This window comes from Xenopus laevis, chromosome 9_10L (genome assembly GCF_017654675.1).
Source record: "Xenopus laevis strain J_2021 chromosome 9_10L, Xenopus_laevis_v10.1, whole genome shotgun sequence".
Classification (NCBI taxonomy): domain Eukaryota; kingdom Metazoa; phylum Chordata; class Amphibia; order Anura; family Pipidae; genus Xenopus; species Xenopus laevis.
Window position 1 is genome coordinate 18,049,448 of NC_054387.1, and position 24,039 is coordinate 18,073,486.

The window sequence follows — 24,039 nt, forward strand, 5'->3', positions numbered from 1 at the left end:
GAAGACGAAGATTCCAGTAAGGGATCAAAACGTTGGTCCATAAAGAAACCTGCATTTGATTTGAACTGATGTCTTAGTGGAACTTTCCTTGGAGTGCCGTCATCTGGGAGAATATATATATATATATATATATATATATATATATATATATATATATATATATATATATATATATATATATATATACCCTCATAAGTCACATATTGGTTTAAGGAGATCATCTTGATTCATAATAATATCAGAAAGGGCCATCCTATACCCACCAGTTAGGAGGGATGGTTTCTGGGGGACTGAATTATCAAACACCCCTTATATTTTGTCTCATTCTGATCACCCCTGGGCCCATACACTGCTTGTAATATTTGGTACTGGGAGGTGCTAATTCCTCTAGCTTGGAACCACCACTTATTAGCAATGGGTCGTAAATAGGGGTTTCTATTCCTTTAGGTTATTTGCTGTTTGTAACTTAATATCACTTTGTTCTTTGCAATATCTATATTTACTGTCAGTGTCGGACTGGCCCACCAGGATACCAGGAAAACTCCCGGTGGGCCCAGGCTTCAGTGGGCCCTCTTGCTTCTAACCATTTGGCCTATTTCATGGTCATTCCCTTTTTCTTTATGGGAAAAAATGCTTAATAATGGAAGAATAGAGTAAGTAGATAAAAGACTAGGAGAATAAAAAGGTTGAGTGAGGAGAGAAAAAAAAAATAGTTTGGAAAGTGGGCCCATGGTCAAAGGTTTTCTGGTGGGCCCCTGGTATCCCAGTCCAACACTGTTTACAGTAATTTATTATTATTTTAGAGTCGTTGCAATGAGCTGTCTGCCAGCAGAGATGGGAAGCAGTGCATATAACTGATGCATGAAATGTTATTGTGTACATAGTCTAATGCCTTTATTCATATTATGCTGACAGGACATATTGCAAGCCATTAGTTATTATTAATGGAATCTTATATTTTATAATGTTCAGTGAGTTAAATTGTGGATAATCGAATATGTGTGTGAAGCAACTCATCTGTAAAACTCTGTTTCATATAAATAAAGCCTTTTCATGAAGGCACTAATCGCACATTGAGAAACTGCTATTTTAAGTCTGCCCTCTGGCGTGTATGAGGCACTGTGCTCACATAAAGGCATTCATACAGGCTAGGTCAAGAGAACAGACAGCTCTTCCACCCCTGTATTATTTCCTGTCAGGTGACCAGAGAGTGACACACTTAACATCACAAAATGGCAGCGCAAGTTTAAAGATATAAACAAAAGCAATATTCAGCCAAAGAATAGACAGAGGTGGGTCTTTTCCACCCAACACTTCTTTCTGTTACAGTTAGAACCTTTTCTACTTTCTGTTACAGTTAGAATCTTTTTACACTTAGAACAGCTATATTTCCTGTCAGGTGATCCATGAGCAACATAAAATATCACAAAATGGTGGCTCATGAAAAAAATCATTTATAATATCCGTAATCATCTTTGTCATCCAATTCCCGCCCGCCCGCCCACCCGCCCAAATCAATGCAGAAGGACACATTTTGAATGAATCACATTTTATATATCACGTAAAAGAGCATATCTGTGCTTCAGAAAAGGCGATGAAATTAATATGAATGGAATACATTGAATAAACAAACATTTTTATAAACTGTACATTGCCTTGTATGGCATTTTATTTCTAACTAGGTTTCCTATTAGTTTTTTGATCAATCTATAGCACACATGCGAATAGGCGCACTTGTGTAAAACAGATGTGTTCACGCACATTCTTTCTTACTATGGAGAACAGAACAGCACCAGAGTGGAGACAGGGGACCAGGGTTGGACAGGGCCATCAGGACACCGGGAAAAAACCCGGCGGGCCCCCTACAGATCCACACCCTGTGGTTCCACTTCCTGCCTACCAGCCCGAAAAAGGGCCTGAGGCCCGAAGAATGCAGTGCACACTTGTACACACATGTGCGAGCACACAATTGCATCGCAGCAGGGCAGAGCGGGGGGGCCCTGAGACTGCAGCCCCGGTGGGCTTTGGGCCCCCAGTCCGACCCTGCATGGGACTAGGGAAAGGTGGCAGAGAAGGTATGTGCCTGGCAGGCCCAGGCCAAGCCAGCCAGCCGGCTGCTTTGCCCCCTTGCTGGGCCTCAACTGCGCATGCACACGCATCCGGAACTGTGCATGTGCAGGAATTAGAGCTGGGCCACACTGAGTTGACGTCAGTGCATATTGAAGAAGTTGACGCCGGCACACATGCACAGAAGCGCCAATTGGCATGCGCACAGAAGCAGAAGCGCAAGAAGGCGGGTAGAAGACGGGCAGTGAGGCAACCGGACACGGGGTAAGTGACAGAGCAGGTACGTGCCTGGCGCCCCACCAGCTTTGCGCCCTAGGCACGTGCCTACTCTGCCTACCCCTAGTTCTGGCCCTGGTGCCCCCCAGCTTTGCATCCTAGACACGTGCCTCTTCTGCCTACCCCTAGTTCCGGCCCTGCATAAAACTATCTGTTTGTACCTGTCAGGGGATATGGTATCATATAAACATGAGTGCATCACAGCCCTTACTACTATTTCATTTGGTACAGTGCTGTGTGTAAGCGCCAGATGCCCTCCATTCAGCTGGCAGTGCCATAGGGGAAAGCTGCTGTGATTGTTGCCTACCTGTCAGGGAATGTTCTGAATATTTGCTGGGTGATATGTGTGTATAATATTCTGTGGGTCACATGTACTGGGAAACGTACAGTGGTAGGAAGACAAGTATGGAAAGTGGGTGGCAGAGATGGGTGCTTCGCTACAAGGCACAAAGGATGCACCCAGGAGGCAATACTGACATGTACTTAAAAGAAGTTTAGGAGAGACCTGACATTCTACATCAGTATATAGGACTGGGCAAAGACTTTACGGAACGTATTTTATGACATCCTCCGGCAAAATACCTGTCCTCCATGCGATGTCCTACGGCTTAGGAATGCCACATCGGGTGCTTTTACCGTCACTCACCCTCCAAATCTGCAGTCATACCTCCGTCCTCTACCCAGTGTCGGACTGGCCCACCGGGACACCAGGAAAACTCCCGGTGGGCCCAGGTGTCGGTGGGCCCTCATATTGCTAAACTTTTGGCCTATTTCATGACCATTCCCTATTTCTATGAAAAGTGGCTAAATAGGTGGAATAATAGATAATAGTATGTAAAGAAAAGAGACTAGGAGAATAGAGGTTGAGTGAGGAGAGGAAGAAAATAGTACTGAGGGTGGGCCCCTGATGTAAAAACTTTTGGTGGGCCACTGGTCTAAGGTTTTTTGGTGGGCCCCTGGTGTCCCAGTCCGACACTGTGCCATCTGCTCAACACTTGTCATTATTTCCAATCCAGGACGGTTTCACTCCACTCTCTATCCTGGATAGGCCACCCATAACCACCAGCACCCTGATTCTCTGCCCTCCACTTCCCAGTAATGACGCCCTGAGGGGAAACTCCTGGTGCTTAAAATCTCAGCATAGTCCTGAAATCTCTCTTGGGTTTGTGGGTGACATTAGTCTGTACGTGAGTAGGAAGCACTTCTCTAGGGTTTCCAGCTGTTCTCTGATGTCTCTAAACAGGGCAATGACCCTCTCTGTTTCACCTGCTGCTTTTTATGCCACTTCTCTTCTGCGCTCCTGCAGCCTCTGGGCTCCTCTATCAGTCTCATCTCTCTCTGGTCCAGGTAACAGGACACACAGATACAGGCACCATCCTCAAAGCAGTAATAGTTTAGGACTCATTATGGGCCGAGCATTTTATGTTCCCAGAAATCCCAGTCCCATCTTTCTACTGGGTGAATAGAAAGGGATTGCACTGCTGTGTTATTCGGTCTCAGGTACCTTTACAGTTCAGATTTTCTTCTGTATCTCTGTCTGTATTCAGAGCAATAAGGATCTATGTTTTCTTGCCAATCTCATGTTCTCCCAATGGCAGAAGTTATGGCCACACGGCAGGGATAAAGGATCAGTATAAATGCTCAGGCAGATAGAGCAGGTAAATTTGTCTCTCTCAGCTTGGAAGGCGCCATTGTTGAAAACAAAAAGAAGGGATCTCGCTCTGAAATCAGCAGATTGTTTATCTGAAAACTGCCATACAGAGGGAGCAGAATTTATCACTTGGACTATAACCTTGTTGTCCTCCCTCCTAGATCTCTCACAGGCAACTGACAAGAGACTATTACATATATAAACCAACACATATTAACCTGATTTATTAGTAATGCTGGGGCCTCTGCACTCGGCTGATTTATTAGTAATACTGGGCTTCTGCACTAGATTAATTTGCAGGCCTGGATTTATGATTAGGGTGCCCATAGGCCAGTGATCCTGTGACTGCTTCTTGCGTCTGCTTCAAGCTGCCTTCTTGTGTCCTGAAAGTTATACCTCTACCCAGGGTCGAATTTAAGCCTTGAGGGCCCACCGGGGCTGCAAACGAAGGGTTGTTCTGGCAGTCCCCGGGGCCCCCTCCCAACCTCCGGTTCCGTGGTCCACTGCCCAAAGATGTGACGTGTCCCGCAGGCCCAGTCCGACACGTCCTCTACTATGCAAAGAGGAGCCTTAATAAAAACATGATCCATGAGGGTTTGGGGGCGCATTATTCCCCATGGCATGGAGAGCTTGCACACCTGCTAAGGCCTCATTAATGCTGAACCACATATACAGATTTTCAAACAAATAGTGCCAACCAGATGACCCAGTCAGTTTCCGGACAATGACATCTGCATTCTGTATATATATCAAACAGCGTGGCTTTGAAAAAAACAGAGTCCAGCTGCTAAACTGCCCCCCTGCCTGTAGTTATCCTGACCTTTCATCCATGGAAACCATTTGGCACCTTATGAAAGACAAAGGAGACCCCAGAAATATTTAGCAGCTGAAATCCTATATCAAGCAAGAATGGATTAAAAAAACTCCAGCAATTGGGCTTGTCACTTCCCAAACAGTTACAGAGTGCTGGGAAAACAAGAGCAGGTGCAACACAGTAAAAAAAAAAGAAACTACATTAAGGAGCCGCACCACACTATTTTAATGCATTCAGGAAGTTTACCCATTTACTATGACCACCTGTGCATCCGTTTTGGGAGACACAACCTTCCCTTCATCAGGATTAAAACACAAGTGCACCTTTAAAGAATACAAGACTCCACCTCGCTTTCACAGAGTCCCACAATGTCCAATAATTGCACAGTGAGGCTTAGACACACAAGTCCATACATATAAGTTCAAAAACTGTACCTAGTGATGCGTTTACAGACTATTTAAATAAAATACAGATTGACTTGGATAAGCCTGCATTATTACCAGCTTGATCAGGTGTAGCATAGATGTAACGTACTAGTTTGTTGGAACCTTTGGGGATTGCGGGTGCACACAGATGCACAGGACACCCCTGTGGATTCCGCTGTTCATCAATGCCATTTTGGGGCCCGGGCTTTCTGCTGCGGAACCAACAAGAAGTAGTGCAAATGGTAAAAAGTCCAAAAACAAGGTACCAGCAAGGATCAGACAAAAATGTAGTCGAAGGTCAGGCAGAAGGATAAAGGCAGGGGCAGGAATTGAAGTCAAGAAGTCAGGCAGAAGTCAAAAACCAGAAGTTCAAATACAATAACGCTTCGGCAGGATCAGAAAACTGAAGCCAGCTTTGGCTTCAAATGGAGGACTGGGCTTTTAAAGACGATTTGGCGACAAGAATTTTAATTCTGCGACAAATCATGACGTCACAACCAGGGCCGGCCTTAGGCCTATTGGACCAATTGGGCCCCGCACCTCTGGGGGGCCCCGCACCACAGGGTAGCACAGATAATATTTCCCTCAGCACATGATGCTGCCTGGCCTGCCCCCAACTTTGAGAGTCCAGCCCATCCCCAAATCCATAGGTCTAGCCTGCCCCCAACTCTCATAGGCCCAGCTTTCCTCCAACCTTGATAGGTCTTGCCTGCCCCCAATCCAAACAAGCCTGCTCCCAAGCTGAATCGGCCCAGCCCCAAACTAATTGGCCCAGTCCTCTCTCCTATTTCCTCCCTCTCTCTCTTACCCTGTGTGCCCCTATTATGTGCCCCTATTTCATCCCTCTCACTCTCTTACCTTGTCTGCCCCTTTCCTTTCTATTTTGTGCCTGTATGCCCTTATTTTCCTAAATACTTGGTGTGTCAGTAGCCAGCAACACTTTGTCTAGGGGCCCCGCCAACATGGTCCCAATTGGGCCCCACATTTGATAGGACCAGCCCTGGTCACAACGCTCTGCGAAGAGAGACACGCCGGGAGGTAAGGGCAAGGAGAATCTCCAGGCGCGTCTTAAAATAGAAGAGAGGAACATCAAGGTCTGGGAAGCAGGCGTCATTACTCACTTGCATTACCTCCCAGCATGCTGGCGCAAATGTTTTGGCCCCCCTGCGTTTTTTGGGCTGGCGCAGTAAGAAGAAGCCTGGAAAACGTGGATCTTGCCCACAAGAGCCAGGGGCCAACTGGGGTTTTTCCAGGCATCCTGCCGGCCCTCCCTGTGAAACTGGAAGTGAAGTCACTGTGAGCCAGACGTGATGTCACGCTGGAGCTGAAACAGACCGGGGAGGTGACAAATTTTCACACACCTTAGGGGAGGGCCTAATTCCGCACCTTTGCCCGGTACCCAGATACTGTATGTTACCCACAGAATACCTGCATGATCAGGGAATCTGAAATTTCTGACCACAACCCAATCACTTTCCGTATATTCTGCAGGTACCCGACCTGATGCAGCAAGGTCGTGCAGCCTGGTTAAGACAAGTGCCAGGGGACTTCCAAAGTTTCAATCCAGAGGGCCACACTGAGAAGAAAAGGTAAATTATGTACTAATCAATTTATCCTCCAAGTCTCTGTCCCTCAATAAGAGTTTAGGCTTTGGCCCTTCTTTTTGGTACATATTGAAACTGATAATAACATCCTGTGAAAAGATAGTTTCCATCCAGTAGGGGTCACTAGGGGACTTCCTAGGTAAGGATGGAGTAAGGAGGATTACATCACCGAATGCTGAGTTTAAGAAGAAATCTGATGATTTCAATTAAACTTTTAAAATTAAAATACATTTTTAATTAATGATTTCAATTAAGCTGGCCATACATGGGCCAAATGACTAAATCAAGGGTCCCTAACCTTTTTTACCCATGAGCCACATTCAGATGTAGAAAGAGTTGGGGAGCAATGCAAGCATGAAAAATATTCATGGATGATGCAAAATAAGAGCTGTATTTGACCATCTGGTAGCACCTATGTGGACTGGCAGCCTACAGGAGGTTCTGTTTTGCAGTACTCTTGGTTTTTATTCAGCCAAAACTTGGCTCCAAGCCAGAAATTCAAAAATACAAACCTGCTTTGAGACAACTGGGAGTAACATCCAAGGCTTGGTGAGCAACATGTTGCTCCTGAGCCACTGGTTGGGGATCACTGGGCTAAACAATTGTTTGAACTAATGACTCATCATCCAAGGTATATATTGGATATGTGAGGAGACTTGTCATATCTTTGTCGTGTAGACTACAAGATCTAACATATATTGACTGATGAACAGCCAAATTGACCAGTGAATGAGCATTTAACAATGATAATTTGATTGTTCCATCCACTGACCAAATTCAGCATTGCACAATGAATTAATATTTAAATGATTTATAGTAGACCAGATATGAGGATCCAAATTATGGAAAGATGATATTGAATCATCCTTCATGAGTCCTACCCGAAGGCATGGGCTCTGTTGCTCAAGTGTCCCAGGCCAGGCCAAAGAACAGCATGAGCGGATAGGTCCACCTTCGCCAAAGCTAGGGTGAGCCCCCTCATCCCCCCCCCCGAGGGGATTTCGGGTCGTTGGATTCCCCTATGCCTTGCGGCTAGGGGGAGTCCCGTCTACCCTTGGTTCTGCCGAAGCTTCCTCCAGGGTGCAAGTCTTGGCCTGGGGTCAAGCCCAGAGGACTATGACACCTATCCAGTGAAGCAAGATTAAGCAAGAAGTGCATGTGCATTGTGCAAGTCCCAAAAAAATTAATAAATCACCCCTCCCGGGAGCACAGCACCTCCGCTTTCAACAAGCTTAGCCGGCCGGCCTTGAACAGAGGACCAAGCGTTACTCTGTTCTTCACATAAGATCATAAGAATGGATATTAGTGTCAGGGGGCCTATCCGCTCCCAGCCGGGATAAGTAAGGACCAAGGAGGAAGCTGGGTCAGTCAAAGTCCAAGTACGTGGTAACAAAGGGGTTAAACAGGAGAGAAGTCAATGTCCAGGCAAGATTTCAGGCAGCAGGCAGCACAGGTTCACAATCAGAGTTTCAGGCAGGGGTCAAGATCAGGAGACAATAATAATAGCACCCAGGAACACCAGCAAAGGGAACCTATAATTGGGCAGGGTTACAGCGTCCGAGGCACCCTTTTATTCAAATTTCGGCACCGGCGGTGACGTCATCGCGCTTGCATCATTGTGCTGGCACCACACCCACGTGGAACGCATGGGTGCCGCCATCTTTGATCCTGCGCCACTGCCGGGAGAAGACACGCCACTGTGCACTCCCGGCGGTGGTACTGACAATTAGATCCTAGCCAAAAGGCCCAGATGACACTTGATCTTGCCAGCCATAGGACCAAGGGGCAAATTCACTAAAGGACGAAGCGCCTAACGCTAGCGTGAATTCGCCAGCGTAGCGCAATTTTGTTAATTCGCCGATTCACTAACGGACGCTGGCGTAAATTTGCTAGTGTTACTTTGCACCCTTACGCCTGGCGAATTTGCGCAACGGACGTAACTATGCAAATTCACTAAAGTGCGCATTTTTCTGAGCGCTACCTTTTACGCCTGACTTCCTTCGCCACCTCAGACCAGGCGAAGTTCAATAGAGTAGATAGGGATTGCTTCCAAAAAACTTAAAAAAAATTCTAAGTCCCAAAAAGCGCTGGCGTTTTTTCATTTTTTATGGGTGATAGGCTGAAAAAGATCGAAAAATGTTTTGGGGCTACCCTCCTTCCCCTCTACATTTCCTAACTCATGGCAACTTAACTATACAGTGGGCACATGTGTAGGGCAAAATAAAAATTTTATTTGCTGTTTTGAAGGTTTCCCAGGCTTGTGTAGTGCTGCTACATATACCTCCATTGTAACTTGAATTTGGCGCCGTGTGCAAATTAACCATCGCTAGCGTAACTTTGCTTTGCTTGGTGAATTAACGCTAGCGCAACTTCGCAACCTTACGATTCCCCTGAGCGCAACTTCCGATTTTAGTGAATTTGCGTAGCGCTGGCGAAAATACGCCTGGCGAAGTGCGGCGAAGCGGACGCTGGCACAACAACGAATCTTAATGAATGTCCCACCAAGTGATTTCTCCGTGTTTCTTTTTAAGATACCTTATCTGGAAAACCCCAGTTCCCGAGCATTCGGAATAACAGGTCCCTTTAAATATTGGCCCTCTTTAAAAGGGAAGCATATTGGATGTGGAGACTGGTTACAGTACATCCAAAAAGGTCACAACGAAAATGTTGGTAAGTTTCACCGGTATTTACACTCTTCCCCTTTTTTCACAGACTGGTGGGAATATAAAAAGTAAAGGTAAAGCGAACAGCCTGTTGGTGGTATTTTCTGGTTGTTTTACTAATCTGGTAATGATTGTGAACATGCTTTCTCTGATTCAATAACACTTAAATAACATGTAAGGTTAAAAAGCTTATCACATTGGACTTAAATGTATTGACTTGCATTTTTCAAGCCTCACTTTGGATATCAAGCTTCATTGCAGAATAATTGGACAATGAGGTACTCTGGGAAACTGGGGTGGAGCCTTGTATATTTTATTTTGCTGCACTTGTGTTTGTGTTCTGACGAAAGGAGGGTTTGCTTCCCTAAAAGCATTGATGCACAGGTGGTCATAATGAACAGGGTATTATGTGGGTTACAATAACAAACCTTTCTCACTCAAACACACTGAGCATTCTCTTCAATTCCTCATTGGCTGACATGGTGCATCAGTAAATAAAATTTTCGACCCTGTCCAATTCCAGAACCGATCGATTGCATAGTATTTGGATATGGGTCAGACTGGAAGGAGCACCATCACGGCTGCCATCAGAAATCACGGGCCCCGTACAACATTTTCTGGGCCCCACCCACCACAGTAAAAAAGCCACTAAAACATAGGCGCTAAAACATAAACACTAAAAACCCATGGATTGCCAGCGTCCCTCCCTACAAGTTAAAAAAAAATTTGATGGTCAAAGGCCCCCCAATAAAAGGTTTTAAATAACTTCACCAGTGGCCAGGCTCCCCCCTACAAGTTAAAAAAAGACAATTGGTGGTCAGGGCCCCCCATAAAAGTTAAAAAAACGTCATTAGTTGCCAGCACCCCCTACAAGTTCAACAACCCTTTAGTGGCCAGGGTCCCCCCTACAAGTTAAAAAAAACAAAACATTGGTGGCCAGGGGCCCACAGAGGATAAAAATAAAACATTGGTGGCCAGAGGTTTAATTACAGTAACAAAAAAACCCATTGGTGTTCAGTGGAACTTACCTCAGTCTCTTCTACCTTGTCCTTGGCAATAGCAGTGTTAGCTTTCACGGCTTCAGCTCCTTTCGCGGTTTCGGTACTTCTTCTTCGGCTCCGTTTGCGACTTTGGGTATTCGGCTTTGGCTCCATTCGCGACTTTGGGTCTTCAGCTCTATTTGCGGCTTTCGATCTTCAGCTTCGGCTCCATGCGTGGCTTTAGGTCTTCAGCTTCATTCGCGTCTTTGGGTCTTCCGATCTTTGGCAACATACATGCTCTTAAGAGTGGCCCCGCTAATCCGGAAAGTGCAGCCCAGCCGGGCCCCCCTTTAAACCTAAATTCTGCCAGGCCAACTGTACTCTGTGATGGCGGCTCTGGGCCCCCCAGGCACCATACATTATTGGTATGCTTATGGCCAGGTGAAACCCAGTGTTTGTGGTGTAACAAAGCAGCTGGGTTAGTTATAGATGGGCAATATGTTTCTCCCAGGGTGTTATATAATACAACACCCTGGAACATGGATTAAAGCTGCAAGGTAATTGCTGCAGCTAAAGTACCTGACTGACCTTGGGAGGAGAGACCCCTCCCACCTGAGAGTGAGAGAGAGAGCAGGAGCTGCACTGCAAAGGGAAGGTACTGATTACCAGTTTTGTGTTATATGGTGATTCTTTTGTTTTAAGTTGTTGTTGGGAAAGCCACCCAACTGTAGTTAGGCTTCCAACTGTGTTTAGCCAGCGCTCTGGTGCAAGGGTTTATTTTTCCTTGTTTTGATTTCTTGGTGTGCATGTTACTAAAGACTGTGTAACAGAATAAACTGCAGGCACTTGACTTTAAGAGAAGCGACTACTGTGACTGTTTTTACCCTAAAAGACTGTGGAAAGCAGCCCCAAGACACTGACCCAGGTACCCCTACAGGTCTAGTTGTCACAGTGGCTACAGACCCCCTGTGCTGAAAGCATCATCAACAAAAATCAATGTGGCAAAAAAATTTTATTTAACACAAATATTTTACATATTTTTGAACAAATGCTGAAGCAAAGTCTTTGCTGCATGATGGCGGTTGTGGGGGGAAATTATGTACCTTCCTGCGAGTTTAGGGAGGAGGATTTTCACTGACCAGCCTGGAAACGATTAACAGAACTGCATGGGAAGAGAGGAGAAGGGCACAGGCTCGGAAAGGAGCAGATTTTAGCAGTTATCAGATTAGATGCATAAAACAGCTCCCCCCACTAAGCACATCATATAGAGCTAATCTACTATAATTTCCTATACATTACCCTTTCTTTCTGCAACCAAAATACCCACTGGACGAGGCCTACAGTCAATTTGGTATGTAGACTTCCCAATAGAGATTTCAAGATGGTCTGTGTGTTTGGTTATTGAAATCCTTACTGTTCTCTTTATGAAGCCAAAAATCTCAATACGCCAAGGCCCTTACTGAATCTCAACAAACCCAATCAACATGAATGAGCCCAGCACCGTCCAAAATAAACCACAAATAGCAAAAACATTTATGGGGGCAGTTATCTACTCGCCACATACTTGTGATAAGAACACAAAGTGTCCCGCAGGGGCTGGAGGCTGCCATGTCTAGTCACATTGGGTCATGGTTTCCAGTGTGCATGTTCCTGGTCAGCAATCCACATCAGAAGCTGAATGTGATGGGACTGGAGCATTACATGTGGTTTGGGGGGGGGGTGCATAGGGGATACTCATCATTTAACCGTACAAAACCCAACCCCATAGACAGTTACATGTTCTTGAAAATATATAAAATATTGAACTCGGATGCATCCCTTGGCTGTATCAAGCCTATCTAACCAGCTGCCCAGGCACCTTTTCCAACAGGTACCACAGGGGAGCTCTTGCGTTGTAGCATAACAATAAGAAACTGCACCCCATGTGATACAAGAGACTGTACCAATAAATGCAGCCTTGGATTAGTTTCTAAGTGAGACTACAAAATCTGGTCACATAGTGCAAGATAATAACCCCATAACATAAGGAAAGCCCACAAATGAACCAATATAAACCCACAGATAAAAGTGAATCCACAGAGGGAATCTCACCTTCCAGCGGTTCCCACACTCGTTGCACACGACAAATGTGGTCATTGGTTCATCAGCACTGCGGGTCTGTACCTAAGGGAAAGGCATGGGTAACAAGACGGGTTAGGTACATGCCCAATAAACATCTCTGCTTGTAGGGCGCACTGTGCTTCTGAGCTGTGAATCACTTTCACTATTTAACTTGCATTGGACAGACCAAAGGAAACCACTGATTGGCTGCAGCAGCACCTATAACAGAGTCTAGTTGTGTACAGCACTGTGTAGATTACGGTATCATTTATAAACAGTACACAGAGTGAGGCTTAGGGGACTGTTAACATTACAGTTGGGTACAGCACAGAGTACATTCGGGGCAGAGGGGTACATCCGTAGAGAATACCTGTGTGTATGTGCAATTCTTTTTCTTGCATTTCCCGCAGGAGAACAGGTCTGTTGGAGTTCCTCCGGTCTTTGCGATCTGATGCGCCTGAATGGAGGCCTTGGTCATCGCTTTCCTCATCTCCTTCAGCTCATTGCTGGCCATTTCCTACAAGAGTGCGTGACTCTTATTACCGATCAGCCTATCATATAATGTTATCTTCAGGAAACTGGCTCCTTGGCACCAATGCCTCCATTTACCTATCCCATAAGAGAAATAGGGGCAATATTGCCTTCTCTCCACTCCCACTAGGCACCACTGCCTTCTCTCCACTCCCACTAGGCGCCACTGCCTTCTCTCCACTCCCACTAGGCGTCATTGCCTTCACTTCACTCACACTAGGCACCACTGCCTTCTCTCCACTCCCACTAGGCGCCACTGCCTTCTCTCCACTCCCACTAGGCGTCATTGCCTTCACTTCACTCACACTAGGCACCACTGCCTTCTCTCCACTCCCACTAGGTGTCACTGCCTTCTCTCCACTCCCACAAGGTGCCACTGTTTTCTCTCCACTCCCACTAGGCACCACTGCCTTCTCTCCACTCCCACTAGGTGCCACTGTTTTCTCTCCACTCCCAATAGGCGACACTACCTTCTCTCCACTCCCACTAAGCGCCACTGCCTTCTCTCCACTCCCACTAGGAGGCACTGCATTCTTTCCACTCCCAATAGGAGACACTTCCTTCTCTCCACTCCCACTAAGTGCCACTGCCTTCTCTCCACTACCGCCACTGCCTTTTCTTCACTCCCACTAGACACCACTGCCTTTTCTCCAACCCACTAGGCACCACTGCCTTCTCTCCACTCCTACTAGGCACCTGGCTCCATCACAATTATGGGGCTGAAGGCACTTTCCGCCTTTTAGCAGCACATGAACCCTGACAGATCCCACCTTTCTCCGGTGCTCATACTCCCCTCTTACCTCACAGGACATGATAGCAATTTGCTCGGTGGTAATGATGCCACAGAGCACATTCTTCCTAAGCTCTGGGTTCTTGGAATCCTTAAGGTTTGAAATGCGACTCCGGATCCTGTTCTTGTATTTCATATCTGTGTTCTGCATCTCCCGAAACACCAGTGAGAAGAGTCAAGGTTGTAATCCTCCTAAGTAAATCTTAGGACACAAGAGCTAATGATAACAGATGCCCACCAAAGCCCCTGCCCCTATCAGAAGGATATCCTCCTCAATCTGTGCTGCCAGAAGCTCACAATCTGCCCCAATAGCCACAGGATCTCCTGACAAAAGAACTAAGTGTATCATTAGCTGAACAGAACAGGCATGACAACATTAAGCTGGACTAAAAGATTTGAGGAGTTCAGGGTCGCAGTGAGCCCTTCTATCAATCCCCCAATATGAAATCTACTGCTGATATACATAAATATATAATGGGAACCTTGGTGAGACAACACACCATCTGTCTGTAACGCTGCATTCAGCATCTTTCGGCACTTGGTGCGAACAGAATCTGAAGTGACTGGCAGAGGGGGGAAACGTGTCATCTTTGCAGAGACTGGGGTCTTTGGCACCTCAATTTTCTTGGAAGAGCTGAAAAAAAATTGTTAAGAAAGCAAGAACAGCACCCTTAGGCTGCACACCCATCCATTAGACCAGTGGTCCCCAACCAGTGGCTTGAGAGCAACATGTTGCTCTCCAACCCCTTGGATGTTGCTCCGAGTGGCCTCAAAGCAGGTGCTTATTTTTAAATTTTTAGGTGCATAAAAACATGTGTACTACCAAACAATGCCTCTTGTACGCTGCCAGTCCACATAGGGGGCTACAAATAGCCAATTACAGACAGTATTTTTGCACCCCTGGGCAGGTCTGGAGTGGGAGTCAAAATAGGCCCTGGCATTCCAAGTACAGAGAGGCCCAATCAGCTCCCCACCAGCCCAATAAATAGTGACTGTCTATGGCATCTTATGGCAGCCCCTCTGGCATTTGCCAGAACCCACAGATTGCCAGTCCGGGCCTGCCCCTGGGACCTTTTTGCATTCTTATGTTGCTCTCAAACTTTTTTTTACTTTTGAATGTGACTCACGGGTAAAAAAGTTTGGGGACCCCTGCATTAGACTGACACCTTAACTCATCCCTTTAGATACAGCCCCATGGGGAGCTCCCAGGAGCACTTACCCCTTCTCCTTGTAACAGCTGGGTATTATCTGAGGCTTCTCTTTTCCTGGCTGTTCTGAGCCGTCTGCCAAGGGACAATAAGAAAGGGAACCAATGCGGTGGGGCATTAACTTATAATAAATGGGCCTGGTAACCCCACACAGTTACATAAGTCCAGAAAGAAACAATATTTCCCCACCCTAGAATGGGGGAGCACACTTACCCAGCAATTTTTTCCATGACTTGATAAGAGATTTCGATAGCGTGATGATCTCATTGTCATTAGTCTGCTTCCTTAGTGCATTCACGGACATTCCCACGTGGGTGGACTGAAAGGGAAACATCATACGTTTAATGGGAAGCTACTGAATAAAGAATTAAAGGAAATAGACCCATATTTATGCCTTACAATCAGCTATTTACCTTCTGGAATTGGGACGTGTCATTGGCAATGGCATTGCCCATGCATTAGTCACGCAAACCAAGAGATAACTAATGCGCACAGCTAACTGCATGTGCCAACTTACTGCATTCAAGGCTGAACCTCACCAGAGAGAATGGATCTCAGAATCAGAGACGGAAACATTTAAGCTGAAAAATGTCCCCAATGTTGCATCCACCGCCTGTCCATCCTGAATGTAATCATATGTCACTGATACATCATGAGGTCAATGAAACCCAAGTATAAAAGGAGGAAAAGGAACTCCAGCAGTGTTACTGCAAACAACCTTTTATTCCGGGTAGTGGTAAACACAACATGTTTCGGATTCGATACCCTTTATCAAGAGAATAAATAAAATAATGATTATTCACTTGATAAAGGGTATGGAACCCGAAACATGTTGTGTTTACCACTTCCCGGAATAAAAGGTCATTTGCAGTAACACTGCTGGAGTTCCTTTTCCTTCTTTTATACTTGGATCGTTTGTAGCAGTTGCAGCACAGAGCAACCATTAAGGAATCAGACACAAATCGTTTGGAAAATTGTACTGACCACCATCCCCCTCTCCTATTTGGTCAATGAAGCCCAGACTCAAACCCTACATAACAGATCCATAAGAATCTAAACTGATTTAATGCCCATCCCACAAACGCAGCTAATGCTTGGGATGGTTATTTCCATTGACTGATCACCAACAGACTGCCTGTTGCATTTGTGGGCTATGGGAGGAAGCAGGTTTGGACTGGGATTCAAAATAGACCCTAGAATATTTAGTACAATGAGGCCCAAACTGTCCCCCACAGGCCAAATATATAGTGACTGTATATGGCATCTTTCAACAGCCCCTCAGGCATCTGCCAAAATCCACAGATTCCCAGTCTGGGGCCATGAGGAAGCAGGAACATAAACCCCACGCAGAGTGTCAGACTTAAAGGGATCCTGTCATCGGAAAACATGTTTTTTTCAAAACGCATCAGTTAATAGTGCTACTCCAGCAGAATTCTGCACTGAAATCCATTTCTCAAAAGAACAAACAGATTTTTTTATATTCAATTTTGAAATCTGACATGGGGCTAGACATGTTGTCAATTTCCCAGCTGCCCCTGGTCATGTGACTTGTGTCTGCACTTTAGGAGAGAAATGCTTTCTGGCAGGCTGCTGTTTTTCCTTCTCAATGTAACTGAATGTGTCTCAGTGGGACATGGGTTTTTACTATTGAGTGTTGTTCTTAAGGTGCCCATACACTGAGAGATCCGCTCGCTTGGCAATGTCACCAAACGAGCGGATCTCCCTCCGATATGCCCACCTTGAGGTGGGCAATATCGGGCTGATCCGATCGTGGGCCCTAGGGCCCAACGATCGGATCCTAACGATGCCTAACGGGCGGTCGGATCGCGGGACCGCATCAACGAATAGATGCGGCCGCAATCCGACGGGATTTTTTGTCCCATCCGATCGAGATCTGGCCAACTTTCAGCCAGATCTCGATCGGTGAAGCCTGTCGGGGGGCCCCATTCACGGGCCAATAAGATGCCGACGCGGTCTGTCGGCAGCTTTTATCGGCCCGTGTATGGTCACCTTTAGATCTACCAGACAGCTGTTATCTTGTGTTAGGGAGCTGCTATCTGGTAACCTTCCCATTGTTCTTTTGTTTGGCTGCTGGGGGGAAAAAGGGAGGGGGTGATATCACTCCAACTTGCAGTACAGCAGTAAAGAGTGATTGAAGTTTATCAGAGCACAAGTCACATGATTTGGGGCAGCTGGGAAATTGACAATATGTCTAGCCCCATGTCAGATTTCATAATTAAATATAAAAAAATCTGTTTGCTATTTTAAAAATGGATTTCAGTGCAGAATTCTGCTGGAGAAGCTCTATTAACTGATTCATTTTGGGAAAAAAAATGTTTTTCCAATGACAGTATCCCTTTAAGACCAATGCAGCGAAGAAGGACAAAGTTCTCAGTTTCTATTATGGAAGTTCTTGGAATATGCCTTAATCTGCACAGCCAGTAGAATCAGGAAAGATTATTTACTACCTGCAGGAGCTCCAGGGTTATAGGAATGTTCTTCAGCTCCCGGAGCAGATCCAGAGCCCCACCCTGAAATAAAGGAACAGGGTGAAGTAAGATGCCCAGAGCCACAACCCAACGTGCCACGTACAGAGCAAGTACTGAGAGTCTCAATAGAGTTCACCGGTATCATTTATTTGGCCAGTTATTTGTTTATATAAAAGTAATGATAGGCAAGCTGATCCACCATTGCCCCTGTATCATTTCCAGTTACCTGTCCCCGTGTCACACCTACCATAGACTTAGAAACCAAGAGTAAGTTTATGGCATATAGATCTCTGTGCTTATTACACCAGTTACAGACACCTCCCCTGTCTATAGGAACCTCTGATCCCACATTTGATTACGTCTATGCAGTTGGACAATCTAGGACAATGTAAAAATTCACTATGGGGAAATGTTTCCAAACTAGGGAATGATATATTTTGAGAAAGGTCCCTGCCCCAATGCCAACATTACACCCGTTGGCTTTATAGATGGTCCTCTAGATCTTAGTGTTGGCCAAAGCACTGCCAATGGCAGGACACTGGCATATGCTGTAGGCTTTTTTGGGGTTCCCCGATTCATCAGCCGTAGCCCCAAATGTTTGGTATCTATTGAAGCTCTATTATGAAGGGGGAGGTTAGGTCTGCGCTATACAGATATCGAGTGCCCTCATTATAACGCTGAGGGTGTTACAGAAGAGGGGCAAGAGCATGGGCTCCAGGTATTAGTGGGAAAGTGGGTCTCCAAGATTTGAGATCCTGTAGCTCCCCAGCATTTTTTTTTTTTTTTTGCTGTTTGGACCAGTAACTGGCTAGCCCACTGAGTAAATCCCCATATTAGGTGGTTAATTAGCAGGTGACTAGAGGAGACTGCATGGCTGCACATAATTCAGTACAGGCTGCAGCACGAAGTAGGAGTCAGCAGCTCACGCCGGCACAGAAGTCAGTACAGGCTGCAGTAGGCATTGAAGCTCACTGACTATGGGGACTATAGACTATTGGAGGAGGCCCCTGCAGTTTTGGGCACTCGCCATGCTTTTCTTGGCCACCATCTTATCCAGCTTTTTGGCGATCCGTGCCACCTCGACCCCCTTGGCCGCCATCGCCCCGGGACTCTCTCCGCTCCTCCGACTGTGTCCCCTCTGCAGTGAGCCCTAGCAGATACCGCACTTCAAACAGTCCAGGAGGTCCGCGCTGCCGCTGCTCTCTGGGACTCGTAGTCCACCAAATTCTCCCTCCCTCCCGCTCTTAAGTACGTGTGCGCCGAAAGAACTACACTGCCCAACTGCCCCCGCGCCAGACGCCGCATTCCGTCTGCGCGTTGCCCTATGGGAGATGAAGTCTTTGAAACGAACATTTTCCATAGGGAAAAAGGACATCTGAACTACATCAACCAAAATCCTTTGCGCCAGCTCCAGGGAGTCAGATGCTGATGCTGGCGAGTCTCGTTAAAGACTCGATACATGTAGCCAAGTGCAGCATCATATTAATACATACCCAAGGGCTGGCCTTTGCGTATATACCTACAGAGTGGCACCTTCCTACATATCCACACAGTGGCACCTACCTAGATACATACACCTACATACCCACAGACTGGCACAGACCTATATATCCACACACTTGCACCTACCAACATTCCTGCACACTGGCACTTACATACCCACATACTGGCACCTACAGACACATTCACAGACTGGCACCTACCTATATACTCACATACTGGCACATACAGACACATTCACAGACTGGCACCTACCTATATACCAACACACTGGCACATACCTACATACCCACACACTGGCACAGATCTACATACCCACACACTTGCACCTACCAACATTCCTGCAAACTGACACTTACATACCCACATACTGGCACCTACAGACTGGCACCCACAAACACACTCAAAGACTGGCACCTACCTATATACCCACACAAAGGCACTTACCTGCGTACTTACATACTGACATTTAAATACAAACCCACACAGGGAAACCGACATACATAGCCATACACTAGCACTTACATACATTCAATCTGTGGGCCCTGGCAATGCTATAGACATTCACTACTTAGTGGGCTTGTCGGGGCCTCTGTGTACTTGAAATGCTAGGGCCTATTTTGGCTCCCAGTCTGGGCCTGTATACTTAGTACCATAGTTAGTTAGGTTGAAAAAAAGACACACGTCCATCAAGTTCAACCTTTTAAGTCTATATAGAAACCTGCCTAACCAGGGCCGGAACTAGGTTAGGCAGAGTAGGCATGTGCCTAGGACAGGCATGTCCAAAGTGCGGCCCGGGGGCCAATTACGGTCCTTTTTCAAATTTACACCAGCCCTCAGCCTCCATCATGAAATTAATAATAATTGAGGCCCCCAGCACAGTGCAATCAGGAATCCCATAGCAGTAATAAAATAAAGGCAGAAATGAAGGAAATGACTATTTGAGGTGTGACACTGGCTAGTGCCTGGGATATTAGCCTTGGTTTTGTGCATATTCTAATAGAAAATATCATTATGGGAGGAATGGGGGAAACAGGCAGACTACAGACAACTCAGGTATAATACACAGAAGTACATCCTGGCATTTGGCCGCACCGGCTAAGTGACAGTTAAATAACGGATTTCTCACTTTCATTTCTGGGATCAGAGGTGATGTGGATGCACAGCACACACTGGGGAACAATTTATGGAAAATAATGATATAAATGAAGAAAATCACTACTAAATTGAGCCACTAGGTAGCGCCCTGGGATATTAGCCTTGGTTTTGTCATTTTAATAGATAATAGGAGAGTTAGGGTTGGGGAAGGAACAGGGATGCAGGGAGACTACACACCTGTCAGGCTAAATACAGAAAGTATAAAATAACATTTGGGAATCCAATTGCTTTATATTTAAAATAAGTGCAAGTTAAGAATAATAAAAGTCTGAAATCTCCTATATTAACATATAACAGGGGTCACTATGGCAACATCTGGAGTGTCTGTTGGTCACTTCCTGTTCAGTGTTTCTCCTCTAATGTTATTAATATTCATATTTCTCTCTGTATCTCACTTTGTATATAACATTTACTTCTTAAAAAGCTTTTAAGGGAATGTTAAGAGATTATTAAGGGAAAAGTCTGAAATCTCCCATGTTCCCATATAACAGGGGTCATCCCAGTGTTTGGAGTGACAGTTGACAGTTGGCCACTTGCTGTTCAGATTTCTCCTCCAATACATTAATATTCATTTTATTCTCTTTTATCTTACTTTGTATATAAAAGTGACTTCTTAAAAAGCTTTAAAGGAAAAAGTTTTGGAGCTGCAACTTCCCAGTCACTGTTCTCATATCCTGAATCCAGCATCCCTTGTCAGACCTGTAGATGTAGCCTATAGTACACAAATCCCAGCATCCCTGTCAGCACCTGTAGCCTATAGTACAAATCCCAGCATCCCTTGTCAGACCTGTGTAGCCTATAGTACAAATCCCAGCATCCCTTGTCAGACCTGCAGCCTATAGTACAAATCCCAGCATCCCTTGTCAGACCTGCAGCCTATAGTACAAATCCCAGCATCCCCAGTACAATCCCAGCATCCCTGTCAGAACTGCAGCCTGTAGTCTTCTAACTGTTACTGACCTACAAATCCCAGCTGAACCCCACATCTCCTTTCTGAGGTCCCACTTATCTAAGCAGCATGTAAACATGTGCTGAACTTGCAGCCAATCACTATCAGGATATAAACATAAAACGTGATTGGCTATAAACTCACTTTTTATTTCTGGGATCAGAGGTGAGCAGATCATTGATACACAGGGGCATTAAGGGAAATAATGGCAGAAATGAAGGAAATGACTATTTGATGTGACACTGGCTAGTGCCTGGGAATTATTAGCCTATTGGTTTTGTGCATATTCTAATAGAAAATATCATTATGGGAGGAATGGTGGAAACAGGCAGACTACAGACAACTCAGGATAATACACAGAAGTACATCCTGGCATTGGCCGTACGGCTAAGTGACAGTTAATACGGATTTCTCACTTTCATTTCTGGATCAGAGGTGAGTGGATCACAGCACCACACTGGGGGGACAATTTATGGAAAATAATGAATAAATGAAGAAAATCACTACTAATTGAGTCACTAGGTGGCACCGTGGGAATACTAGCCTTGGGTTTGTCATTTTAATAGATAATAGGAGAGTTGGGTTTGCGGAAGGAACAGGGATGCAGGGAGAACTACACACCTGTCAGGCTAAATACAGAAAGTATAAAATAACATTTGGGAATCCAATTGCTTTATATTTAAAATAAGTGCAAGTTAAGAATAATAAAAAGTCGGAAATCTCCTATATTAACCCATATAACAGGGTCACTATGGCCAACATCTGGAGTGACATTTGCTGTTCAGGGTTTAACCACTAATGCTGTTAATATTTTATAATTTCTCTCTGTATCTCACTTTGTATATACCATTTACTTCTTTAAAAAGCATTTAGGGAAAGTTAAGAAATTATTAAGGGGAAAAGTCTGAAATCGTCCCATGTTCCAATAACAGGGGTCCACCAGTGTTTGAGTGACAGTTGACAGTTGGCCACTTGCTGTTCAGATTTCTCCTCTAATACATTAATATTATATTTCTTCTCTGTATCTCACTTTGTATATAAAAATGTACTTGTTAAAAAAGCTTTTCAGTAAAAGTTAAGCAATTATTAAGGGCAACAGGTCTGAACCCCCATGTTCCCACTATAACAGGGGACCGTGTTTGCGAAGTGATCAGTTGAAGCAGTTTGGCCATTGGTGTTTCTCCTACCATACTATTAATTATTCCCATTTCTCTTTGCATCTAACTCTGTATATAAAATGACTTTTAAAAGCTTTAAAGGAAAAAGTTTTGGAGCTGCAACTTCCCCAGTCAGTGTGGTACTCATGTCCTGAATGTCCCAGCATCCCTTGTCACACCTGTAGCCTGTAGTTTTCTAATTGTTACTGACCTACAAATCCCAGCATCCCTTGTCATACCTACAACCTATAGTAATCCCAGCATCCCCTGTCAGACCTGTAGGCTACAGTACAAATCCCAGCATCCCTTGTCAGACCTGTATGTAGCCTGTAATACAATCCCAGCATCCCTTGTCAGACCTGTAGCCTATAGTAAATCCCAGCATCCCTTGTCAGACCTGTAGCCATAGTACAAATCCCAGCATCCCTTGTCAGATAGCCTATAGTACAAATCCCAGAATCCCCTGTCAGACCTGTAGCCTATAGTACAAATCCCAGCATCCCCTGTCAGACCTGTAGCCTATAGTACAAATCCCAGAATCCCCTGTCAGACCTGCAGCCTGTAATACAATTCCCAGCATCCCTTGTCAGACCTTTAGCCTATAGTACAAATCGCAACATCCCTTGTCAGACCTGCAGCCTGTAATACAAATCCCAGCATCCCTTGTCAGACCTGCAGCCTGTAATACAAAATCCAGCATCCCATTTCAGACCTGTAGCCTATAGTACAAATCCTAGCATCCCTTGTCAGACCTGTAGCCTATAGTACAAATCCCAGAATCCCCTGTCAGACCTGTAGCCTATAGTACAAATCCCAGCATCCCCTGTCAGACCTGTAGCCTATATAGAATCCCCTGTCAGACCTGCCTATAGTACAAATCCCAGCATCCCTTGTCAGACCTGTAGCCTGTAGTACAAATCCCAGCATCCTTGTCATTACCTGCAGCCTGTAATACAAATCCCAGCATCCCTTGTCAGACTTTAGCCTAATAGTACAAATTCCAGCATCCTTGTCAGACCTGCAGCCTATAGTGCATCCCTGTCAGACCTGTAGCCAGTACAAATCCCAGCATCCCCTGTCAGACCTGTAGCCTATAGTACAAATCCCAGCATCCCTTGTCAGACCTGTAGCCTGTAGTACAAATCCAGCATCCATTGTCATACCTGCAGCCTGTAATACAAATCCCAGCATCCTTGTCATCCTGCAGCCTGTAATACAAATCCCAGCAATCCTTGTCATACCTGCAGCCTGTAATACAAATCCCAGCATCCCTGTCAGACCTGTAGCAGATCCCTTGTCAGACCTGTAGCCAGTACAAATCCCAGCATCCATTGTCATACCTGCAGCCTGTAATACAATCCCAGCATCCCTTGTCAGACCTGTAGCTGTAGTACAAATCCCAGCATCCCTTGTCAGACCTGTAGCCTATAGTACAAATCCCAGAATCCCTTGTCAGACCTGCAGCCTGTAGTCTTCTAGCTCTTAATGAACTACAAATCCCAGAATCCCTTGTCAGACCTGCAGCCTGTGGTCTTTTAGCTGTTACTGGCCCATAAATCCCAGCATCCCTTGTCAGACCTTCAGCCTGTGTCTTCTAGCTCTTAATGAACTACAAATCCCAGCATCCCTTGTCAGACCAGCAGCTTGTGGTCTTCTAACTGTTACTAAACTACAAAT

At 45.5% G+C, this 24,039-nt stretch overlaps 1 protein-coding gene across 5 annotated transcripts; it reads right to left on the bottom strand.

Moving 5' to 3' along the window:
* Window positions 1-11,481: 11,481 nt before the first annotated feature.
* Window positions 11,482-21,294, bottom strand: LOC121398202 (transcription elongation factor A protein 2-like). Of its 5 annotated transcripts, none has more exons than XM_041577056.1 (10): window positions 21,217-21,294; window positions 17,578-17,640; window positions 15,323-15,428; window positions 15,121-15,184; window positions 14,402-14,535; window positions 14,169-14,237; window positions 13,912-14,066; window positions 12,951-13,097; window positions 12,572-12,643; window positions 11,482-11,642 (listed from the first exon to the last, which is right to left on the bottom strand). In XM_041577056.1, exons 3-10 carry the CDS (start codon window positions 15,411-15,413, stop codon window positions 11,634-11,636), a joined length of 741 nt encoding a protein of 246 aa, XP_041432990.1. In that variant the 5' UTR covers window positions 15,414-15,428; window positions 17,578-17,640; window positions 21,217-21,294; the 3' UTR covers window positions 11,482-11,633. The 5 variants fall into 5 exon arrangements, with proteins under 5 accessions (XP_041432990.1, XP_041432991.1, XP_041432989.1 ...); XM_041577057.1 differs by lacking the exon at window positions 21,217-21,294 and adding an exon at window positions 18,626-19,702 and having other exon boundaries at window positions 14,169-14,225; XM_041577055.1 differs by lacking the exon at window positions 21,217-21,294 and having other exon boundaries at window positions 17,578-18,017.
* Window positions 21,295-24,039: the final 2,745 nt, after the last annotated feature.